Below are 10,156 nucleotides of genomic sequence, written 5' to 3' on the forward strand. Positions count from 1 at the left end.
AGCCGTCGATAGTCATGAAGTAGATATCCAGACAACGGAGCGTCAATCTCTGCCAGGTGTCACGATTCAAGCGATGATTGACGGCGTGTCAAACCTCTTAAGTCGCTCCTCTACCTCTCCCCCGGGAGGTCTCGGAGGCTCTCCAGGAGGAACAGCCACAGATTCTTTGATCGCTTCCTCTTCTACTTTGAATCCTATGCAAAATTTATCAAGCCATTCCTCATCTTCATCTTCTTCGTCTTACAATTACCATAATAGTAACGGAAGTCTTAGCGACCAGGAGAGAAGCTCTCCTAGATCTTCAGCCTCTCCCTATCGACAGGGAGAATCGAGGAGTTTGTTCAATAGTAACGGAGGCCGAGATCGAGGTCTCACTACTACGATGGAAGACAGCCTTGGGGGGGGGGGCGGAGGTGCTAGCAATACATCGGGATTACTCACGAGACAATCGATTTCCATCAATCGATCTTGTCCTATCTGTATGGTCGATCTTGACGATGAAGATCAAGTCCTCATTATGCCCTGTGATAGCAGGTATGTATACACAGAGAGAGAGATAGGTCGATGTGTCGACATACATCTGCGTATATCTATATCAATGTATGTCTCTCTCTCTATATATGAATATGGATGAATGGAGATGACTTTATTTCGAGTGCATGCATTACCGAAAGAAAGAAGGAGAGAGTTGTCATGGAGGGGTGGGGGTATCTCGTTGAAGGGAAGAGAGAATTGGAGAAAGCGAGAAGAGATCAGACGTTAATCATGACAAGACAACTTTCTCTCTCGTCTTTAGATATGTCTTCTTTCTCACTCTTTCTTTCTTTTTACGTGGATGCCTTGCTTCTTATTGTATGAGCAGTGGGCTATTCGTCCTTTGCTGACTTCTTCTCTTTTTCTTGACTGAAAAGTTTTCTTTTTGAGTCGTGGGAGAAGGAAGAAGACACCGGAGGACCTCGGGGAGGAGGATGAAGAGGGGAAAGCACCCTAGTCTTCTTTCTCATTTCTCAGGCATTTCGGTTGTGACGACGTCAAGGAACGGTCAGAAGAGTCGATTGTCGCTCTTGAATACATAGCTAGCTAGCTAGGTAGCTGTTTCCGTAGTATTGTCCCCATATCTCTTTGCATGTATCACACCCTCTTTCCTCTTCTTCTTCTACTTCTTCTGTAGTGTCGAAGTCGAAATGTAGACAGGAGGTGCGAAGACCTCATCGTCTTTATGTCAAGAAGGGAAGGCGAAAAGAAGCAGGAAGGTGTCATGTCTAGCTAGCTCGATCCGTGTCTACTTTTTCATGAAAAGGATGGACTGCATCGATCTCTCTGGAAAGGTGAAGTTGTGTATACCTTCATTCAAACATTCACTCAGGGGTGGCGCCCGGAGCAAAGATCGTCTGAACTTTCTTTAGATCTTCGTCGTTGTTTCTCGTTCAATCTTTTCTTCTTTTCATCCCCGCTCTCTTACCTGTGTGTGTATGTATGCATGCTTGTTCTCTTCTTTTCTTTCGTCCTCGTCTTCTCTTTTCTTCTCTTGCCTTCTTCTTTTCTCTTCCTTCTTTTCTCTCTCTTGTTCCTCTTCTCTTCTTCTTTTCTTCTGTCTCCAACAGACACTTCTTCCATAAGGCGTGTGTAGAGCATTGGCTCGAGACGAGTCAGGCGTGGTAAGGAGGATCTGCGATTCTCTCACTATTGATCCAAACTCACTTTCTTCTTTCTTTTCTTCTCTCTCCAAACATTCTTCTCTCTCACGCATGCACCCCAGCTCGATCGGAATCTAGTCTTCTACACACATCCATATCTTTGCACGACGGGTCGATACATATATATATATATATACATATGTTTACATATATATGCATATACATACATATATATAGATATATGGTATTGCACGTATGTCTGAATATGTATGTTGTAGGAATCGGTGTAGATAGTCGTGACGAGGGATAGATAGTTCGGTAAAAGATAGGTCAACACATGGCAGATTCAAGATAGATAGGTCAAATGATGGAGGAAAGGTAGAGCGTTTCCTTCTCTCTTCTTTCACAGCCTCTCTTTTTCCTAGTAAGTTATGTAAAAGATTCTATACGTATATCTAGACTTCTCTATCTTTCCACGCGTGTGTGTGTGTATCTATTTGAATATACAGATACTCATACAATATGTATCTGTATATAGTATATATATATATATATAAATAGAGAGAGAGAGAATGTGTATTTGTGCGTATCCATATATATACATGTATGTGTACAGATCTTTCCATCTTCTTCTTTGTCTTGTTTCTTTCTTTCTTTCTCTTTTTGTATCAGTCCGATCTGTCGAGCGAACATAGTGAATATCCTGACAGGAACGCCCTCAGATCCAAATGCCTCCCCCATTGATCAAAGAGATCTAGAAATGCAAATCTGAAATACGTCTTTTTTCCTCGTTCTCGCTCTTCCTTTCTTTCTTTCTTTCTTTGGCTAAGGCATGATAGAGAAGGAAGGGAATTTTGATATAAACACTTTCCTAGACAACTCAAGAGCCTCCTCCTCCTCTTCTCCTCCTCTTCTCTCTCTCACTAGATACTTTAGTTGTCTACTTTTCTCTCACATCTCTTCCACCCTCCTAGAGTCACGACCATCATGACGATGAAGCCTTCTCTTTTCTTTCTTTCTTTCTTTCTCTTCTCTCCTCTTCTTCTTCTTTCAGTGGCTCGGTGAATCTGGTAAAACAAAACAGCCACTCCTCTACCTAACGCTTCTTTCGTCTATCTATCTTTAATCTATCTATCTTTAATCTATCTCTCTATCTTTGGTTTGGTGGATAGAAAAGTGTTGTCTTCTTCTTTTTTCAGAGGAGGCATGCGCGTGTGATTGGTAGGGCTGGAGTTTCTATCTACCGGTCTATCTATCTATCTATCTATCTATCTATCTTTAATCTATCTATCTATCTATCTTCTTTGCTAAGAAAGGAAAGAAAGGTGAAAAAGAATTGAACTGACAGGACAGGAGAGAAAGGAAGAAGAGGTAAAAGAAGAGAAAAGGAAGGAGTTGAAGAAGAGAGAAAGGCCTAGGGAGGCTGTTGAGCTCTCTTACTTAAAGGATGAAGTCCATCGACAGGAGGGGGATTTTAGTGAGGAAGGAAAGGAGGAGGAGAGATTTCAAGAAGGGATGGATTTGCACATGAAGGAACGGAAAGCGAAAGAAAAGCGAGGGAGATTGAGAGATAAATAAAACCATTTTCTCCTAATTTCGTTATTGCCACTTCCCTCGTGAAAAGTCGAGGGAAGCTTTACTTGTAGGTTGACTCGTGATTTCTCCACTAGGTACAGTGTATGTACACCTGAGGGAAAAATAGAAGGGGGAGGAGGCTGGGGTGTATGTACACTGGCTAGCTAGCTAACTAGCTAGCTATCCAGATGAGAGATGGAAGAGGAGGAGAGACGGATAATATCAAGAGTGAGTGGGATTTGACCTTGATAAGACAGGAAGAAGGAGAAGATAGATAGGAGCATAGGAGAGAGAAATTGTTTCTTCTGCTTGTTTGAAGTGAACGCAAGAAGACTTTTTCTTTTCTTAATCTTGCGAAGAGGAGGATTTCTCTGTCCGAGCTAATCCTATCTAATTCACGGTGACAAAGAAGAAGAAGAAAGATCTGTGCATCATCTTTCCTCTGTGGATATGCTACATCTGTTGATTCTTCTCTCTCTCTGTCTCTTTCTCTGTCTCTGTCTCCTCCTATCTCTCGCTTACTGTCGTCGCTGATAGGTTTACGACAGCTAATAGACGTAACGACACATCAACGAAAGATCAAAGATATATAGGTGTGTATATCTTTGATATATCTTTGATGTGTCTCTACATCTCTTTCTCTTTCATCTGTAATTCTCCCTCTGTATATGTGTGTATATGGACAGAAGCATCCGTATACATTTGTATGCTTAGAATGCATGTCTACATGTGTGTATATGTTTAGTCTGATCCACTCGATTGAACGAATCTACCCAGGGAGAGGAGTGGGAGTTGCAGTGGAAAAAGGTGGGGGAGACAGATGGAACGATAGCTAGCCTTCACTTCTCCCGATTCATCATTCTATCTATATGTATGTATAGGGCGGGAGAAGCAGAGGATGTGAAAAGACTAGTGAGACAACTAGCCCTTTCTCCTAGAGAGAGATGAATGAGGGAGGCGAAGTCCATTCCATTCATCTCTCTTCATATCTCTGTATTATCTTTCTATCTGTATACATCTGGGTATCGCTTCTAGAAAAGTCTGAATGTATAAAAAAGGCGTTATGGCCCAATACTTACTACAGAAGAGGCGTTCATATATATATATATATATATATACATGTATATCTACACACATATATATATATACATATATACCTATATATTTATATATATCCTTATGTTACACTTGTTTTTTGATTCGTAGATATAGAGGGATGTACGTGAGAAGAAGGAGGAAAAGTTTACATGCGGCCCCGTCCGTCTCGCATCAGGTTTATCTTTCTTTCTTTTCTTTCTTTTGCGCTCCCCCTTCGTATTCATATCTTTTTGATTGAAGTGACGGCGGTAGTAGTATCAGAATCGGTAGGATAAGGAGTTGCTCTTGCTAGATATGATAGGTCGATAGACATCCATGTGGATATGACTATGCATGTATGATGATACCTCATATCTCTGCTGTTCGTATATTCTCCGTATCAGGCTCTTCGTATCTAAATATACCATGCAGACGCCGGTTTTATATAAGCATAAAATGTGTATCTATCATATATCAGGAAGGGTATCTATCTATGTTCAGTCTCTCTGCCTGTCTAGGTCTCTGCCTCTCTATCTCTCTTTAATTTCTCGATCTGTTCTCTATCTATTAATCAGTCTGTAAGCTATCTCCAATCTGTCCCTAACCTGTCTTACTAATCTATCTATAGACCGCCACGGAGGAGGAGGGGGTGCCTCTCTTGTCGTTTCTCTTCTTTCTTTTCTTATCCTTTTTCTTCGGTTGGCTTTTTACCCTCACTTCCCTCCCTCCTCATCAGACATCTGCCTGGAATTCTTTCGCGACTCCTCCCTACCAAGGAGAAGTTCCTTTATCCTCGTGTCATGAACGAATGAGAAATGAGCCGGTCATTCCAGCAACAGTGTCAAGAGACTTCCCTTCTTTCTCTCTTTCTACCCCTAAAAATCTTCACCTCGGCCTTCTCTTTGCATGCGCATGCATGGGCATGAACACGCGAGTGCATGCGCATGCCAAGGTAGATGGACAGACAGATGGAGATCTATGTCTGATAGAGAAACAGACAGCGAAGAGGAAGAAGAGGCCTATTCTCTGGCGCTTTCTTGGATATCTGCGGCCTATAGAGAAAATACACGCACAGTCTGTCTTCTTCTCTATTCCAGGTATCCTTTCTAGCCAGGGTCACCTCAGCCTCTCCCTTCGTATCAATCTCTAGCGCGGTCACTACACCATAAAAGAACTACCTTGTAGAGGAAAGAAGGTGAAGATGCAGGGGAGATCTTTGTCAATGAATCCTCTCTGTTGCAAACCGATAGACAGATGGAAGCGGCGCAAAGGAAAGATAGGAAAGAAGGAGCAAAGTGTTGAAAAGAACTCATAAGAAGAGTAGCTAGAAGGGAAGGGAGGTGGCAAACAGGAACTATGACAGTGAGGAGCAACTAACCTTTTCAAGCTGAGAAAAAGCTCGGAAAGGGACTTCCACTTGTTAATTAACAGCTCATAGAGTTACATGATGTATCTATCTATCTTCATCTATTCATCTATCTATCTTCCTCCGGTCCCTCTCTCTTTGTTTAGACGTATATGTAGAATGAGAGATGAGTAATGAATGCCGCGAAATCCTAGGGGAGCTGTAGACAGACAGATATGAGGAGAGAGGTTTTCTTTCTCACTCTTTCTTTTTTTCTTCATTCTCGAGTCTTTGAGTAGAGAGGATAGAAGAAAGTGTCCTCTATCTTCTCCTCTTCAGACGGGTAGGAGAACTCCACGATTCCTCCCACACCAAGGGGTCGTAAAGCTTTCGATGTGCTCAAAGTGTCCCTTGGCTTAGGCAGGGAGGGGGCCGATTCTCCTCCGAGAGAGATAGATATCCATCTCTCTCTCTCTAGTTACGTGGAAGTCTAGACCGAAGGGAAGGACATTCTCAAAAGCGTTGGGTTAAAAGCCTTTCTTCATCTTAAGAAGGAAAGACCGACAGAACACAAATACACCATCTTCATTTTAAGCCTTGAATGAATAGTCAAGTGCTTATGGGGGACTTTCTTCAACACGAAGAAAGTAAAGTGAAAGTCATCCTTCCTTCTTCTGTTCGAGCGTCCAAAGAGCTCTCCTTTAGCGCCGTCAACAAAGGTAGTGAAAGGCGAGCGAATAGCAAGAAGAAAGACGCTTTTCTTCGTTTTCTAAACAGACAGACTGCTTTTCTAATGAGTCTTCTCGACATGATCTTGTCGTCAGGGGGAGATCTCAAGTCTTGCAACACATTCAGAAAGAGAAGCACTCCGACTCTCCTGAAGTCTCTCCAGAAAATGGCGCGCCTGCGAGCTACGTGCGAACATCTCTGCTGCCCTGTCCCCTTGAGACAGAAGAGAAATCGACAGTTAATGCTGTCGCTTTTTCAAGTAGTTTTGAAAGATCTTTCGCCTCTGAGAGGGATGAATGGGTAGGGACGAAGAATGGACTTGCTCGGCCATCGTGTCAGTGAACGGTCAGGTTAGGTGGCTAGACACCCTGGTAAACGTCGTCTCTACCGTTGTGTTTCTTTAAAGGGATGAACCGATGGATGGATAAGTTTTGATCGGCTATGACGAATTGAAGGCTACAAATCTTTCAAGACTTGGTTCAAATCCACCACGGTATCCTGAATGTATCTCGCCCTTGTCTCTTCGTGAAGTCAAAAAGTGAGAAAAGTAGCTAGCTAGCTAGTTGGCTAGCTAGCTAGTCAGCTAACTCGGTTTTTTTTGTCTCGTTCCTTGTGGAGATGGATGGCTAATGGAAACGTGAATGAGCATAGGACATTCCTCGCTGGGTGTGTTTGAAAGTCTTATGAGTAAGTTTTCTATTGTCTAGACGCCCTTTCTCTTCTTCCCTTCTGTATAGTCACACTAATAGATGACCACTCCCAAGAAGCATTGCATGCATGCGATGATAAAGTAAGAAATCAAAAAGAAAGGGAGCTACGCTCAAGAGAAGATGCCAACAGAAAATCTCTTTTTCATCTTTCCTCCATCCATTCTACTTTTCAAGCAGATTCACATGAGGGTCAAGTCCTGCCTCATCTACTCCCTCCTTCTCCCTCCGGGTGTATGTACATACACCCCAATGGGTATAATCTCGTATAAAGGCTTCAAAAGAGAAATTTTATCTTTCTCTCTGTGATCGAGAGAAGAAACAACATGACTGGAAAAGAGAAAAGAAAGACAAACGTGACAAGCCACTCGTCAATTGTCTCCATCTTAAACCTAAGGGAAAGAGGACGAAACAAGAAGCAATCTCTCTCTTGCTTTCTTTCTTTCTGATCGGTTGAATGAAGAGCTTTTCATCCAAACAGAAAGATAAATCACCTTTCGTTCTTCAGAGAGACAAGACTGGTGTATGTATGTGTTAGGAGAGAGGTAAATCGGAGAGAAGCTGTAAGTGATTACGGACAAAGAAAGCGGGTCGGCTTATATTCGGGGAGGGGGATGAAGAAGACGATTTGAATCCTTGGGGTCTCATCTGAAAGAAGCTTGTAATGCGACTTTGTCTCCCTTTCTTTGCTTTAGACAAATTCCCATCCTTATTCTCTCCTCCGGATGCCTCGTCCTTCTCTCCGTCGTCACCATCGTCCACCTCATCGTACCTACGCAGCACGAGACATGAAGTAGACAGAGAGAGACAGAGACATACTCACACGAAGAAGAGTAGAGGATCTACATATATGTCTATAGTTCCATATACACTAGACACGAAAGACAGCCTTCATAGGAATCCCCTTCACCAGATCTACTCCTCACACAGCCAAAAAGACAAAACTTATACATGGAAATGTCTATGTACAAGCGTACATACAAACAAACTCAGGACACGATGTATCTCTATACATATATATATATATATATGTATGCGTAGTCTATCTGGTTAAGTCATCTTCTATCTGTAGCAACTACATACTCGCACTTTCCTACTATCTGAAGAATAGTGTGGAGACAGAACACCTATCCTACCTGTCCATCTAGGTAGAACTCCAAATGATCTACAGAGAGAGAGCAGAGGATACACATGTATATGGCACATCCACAAAGTGAGGGTGTGGGGACCCTCTGTGTATGTATTCGTGTGTTGGAAGACGCGCCTCTCACCCCCTCCCCGATGGTCCTTCACATCAGAGTAGACACGACTACTAGCTAGTGTCTAGACATACACATTCCAAACAAGGCAGACGACGTATACATACGTATATATACAGAAATGTATGAGGTAGCCTCTTACTTCAGATTTCTACAGTTTAGGCAACTTGAAAACATCCAGGAGGATCGGGTGTATGCGTGTGTATATACACATATATATGTATACGTATACATACATATGTACATATATATACATATATGTCTAGGTGGATACGCAAAGGTGGTGTACCTCATAGAAGCTTCGCTGTCTCTGTTGAAATCTATCAGGTCATCTATCCATTTTCGGAGTCTTTCTACACCCTTTCCTCTATGTGTGCATGCATATATCAGATAGTTGCATACGTTTCTGTTTAAAGCGACATATGAATGGACGACAACGTCCTCATGTGTCTCCAGTCTGGAAAGAAAGAAAGAAAGAAGAGAAAAAGAATGAGAAGAAGAAGGAGAAGAAGCGTTCATCTGATTTATGTGCACTTTAACTTACCAATCCACAGGGACACCTCGCTTCTCGAAGATGAGCTTAGCTGTGGACCAACTAAATCGGACGAGGGAGGAATCGAACCCAAACACCTCATCGAAATTCTCATTCAGAAACTTCAGTGTCAAGGCATCTACAACAGCCAAGAAATACGAAAAGAGAAAGAAAAAGAGAAAGAAAGAAAGAGAAAAGAAAGACATAAAAATGAGGCAAAGAAAGAAAGATGAAGGAGTAAAGAAAGAAAGAGAGAGAGAGACAGGACGAGGGCAGGCACAGCATACCCTACGCACATATGTATAATAAGGAAAATACCTCTTTCTTCTTCTTCTTATCTAACGGCTAGTCATCATAGGCTTCTTCTTTAGACAGACATATCTATAGCTATCTCTACATTCATCTATACATATAGATATATGAGAGTGTATGCACATAGATATGCAAGTGTATGTATTGAGGGATACATATGACCTTTCTCTCTCTCACTACGTGTGTATGTATATCTGCATACAGACATCGGTAAGCACACATACATATATGATATGGATATACATATAGATACATAATGTAGATAGGTAGATAAATTGAAGATAGCTAGATTAAAGAGAGCTAGATTAAAGATAGCTAGATAGATCGTGACCGATCAGTCAGTCGATAGGTAGACAGTCAGGAGATATATAGACAGATAGATATACAAAGGAGAGATAGAAGTGCGAATGCGTAGATAGGAGAAACGTTCGTGTGTATGTATACCTCCAGGGTATCCGCTGCCGAAGTTCCATGAGGGAGAAGAAGAAGATTTGATATCGCCAAGATGAATCTTCTTTTCTTCGTGATCTTCTTCTTCTTTCTCTTCTTTCCATTTCTCGCCCTCTTCTTCTTCTCTTTTGATTTGTTTAGATCCATTCTCTTCTTTGAATCTTTTACTTTCCTCTCTCCGACTACCATCGTCGCTTTTCTCTCTCTTCCTCTTGTTCTCTCCTTCTTTCTCTTTCTCTTCGTTCTGCTTCTTCTCCTCCTCACCAGCGCCAGAGAGATCTTTTCTTTCGTCACCTCGACCAGAAGAAGAAGAGAGAGACGGAGGAGGAGAAGAAGTTGTGGAGATAGTAGGAGTAGGTGTCTCTGAAGAGAGAGACCAGAGAGGCCTCCATTGAGTTAACATAGTGTCTCGAGTGACCTTGGCGAGTATCGATGCTGCACTAACTACAGGGAATAAGGAATCTGCCTTCTCCGCTACCTGCACAGCCATTCACCAAATAGGCCAATCTTCTTCTTCTTCTTTTACTTCTCTT

The 10,156-nt window shown here is 42.2% G+C and overlaps 2 protein-coding genes across 2 annotated transcripts; one reads left to right on the forward strand and one right to left on the reverse strand.

Annotated features, from left to right (window-relative positions):
- Positions 1–11: 11 nt before the first annotated feature.
- On the forward strand, positions 12–5,059 carry CSUI_006649 (zinc finger (c3hc4 ring finger)). Its single transcript, XM_068066803.1, has 4 exons — positions 12–534; positions 1,605–1,658; positions 2,310–3,805; positions 5,026–5,059. Exons 1-3 carry the CDS (start codon positions 74–76, stop codon positions 2,407–2,409), a joined length of 615 nt encoding a protein of 204 aa, XP_067921220.1. The 5' UTR covers positions 12–73; the 3' UTR covers positions 2,410–3,805; positions 5,026–5,059.
- A 2,126-nt stretch (positions 5,060–7,185) lies between these two features.
- On the reverse strand, positions 7,186–10,103 carry CSUI_006650 (ribonuclease h1 large subunit). The gene is made up of 3 exons (XM_068066804.1): positions 9,618–10,103; positions 8,874–9,000; positions 7,186–7,842 (listed from the first exon to the last, which is right to left on the reverse strand). Exons 1-3 carry the CDS (start codon positions 10,024–10,026, stop codon positions 7,605–7,607), a joined length of 774 nt encoding a protein of 257 aa, XP_067921221.1. The 5' UTR covers positions 10,027–10,103; the 3' UTR covers positions 7,186–7,604.
- Positions 10,104–10,156: the final 53 nt, after the last annotated feature.

Source organism: Cystoisospora suis (genome assembly GCF_002600585.1).
Source record: "Cystoisospora suis strain Wien I chromosome Unknown contig_3395, whole genome shotgun sequence".
Lineage (NCBI taxonomy): Eukaryota > Apicomplexa > Conoidasida > Eucoccidiorida > Sarcocystidae > Cystoisospora > Cystoisospora suis.

Coding starts and splice junctions, on each gene's coding strand:
- CSUI_006649 (XM_068066803.1), top strand. CDS start 74: ATGATTGACGGCGTGTCAAACCTCTTAAGTCGCTCCTCTACCTCTCCC. Junction 535..1,604: donor ATTATGCCCTGTGATAGCAG/GTATGTATACAC, acceptor TGTCTCCAACAG/ACACTTCTTCCATAAGGCGT. Junction 1,659..2,309: donor CTCGAGACGAGTCAGGCGTG/GTAAGGAGGATC, acceptor TTTTTGTATCAG/TCCGATCTGTCGAGCGAACA.
- CSUI_006650 (XM_068066804.1), bottom strand. CDS start 10,026: ATGTTAACTCAATGGAGGCCTCTCTGGTCTCTCTCTTCAGAGACACCT. Junction 9,001..9,617: donor CGGCAGCGGATACCCTGGAG/GTATACATACAC, acceptor TGGCTGTTGTAG/ATGCCTTGACACTGAAGTTT. Junction 7,843..8,873: donor CGAGGTGTCCCTGTGGATTG/GTAAGTTAAAGT, acceptor CGTGCTGCGTAG/GTACGATGAGGTGGACGATG.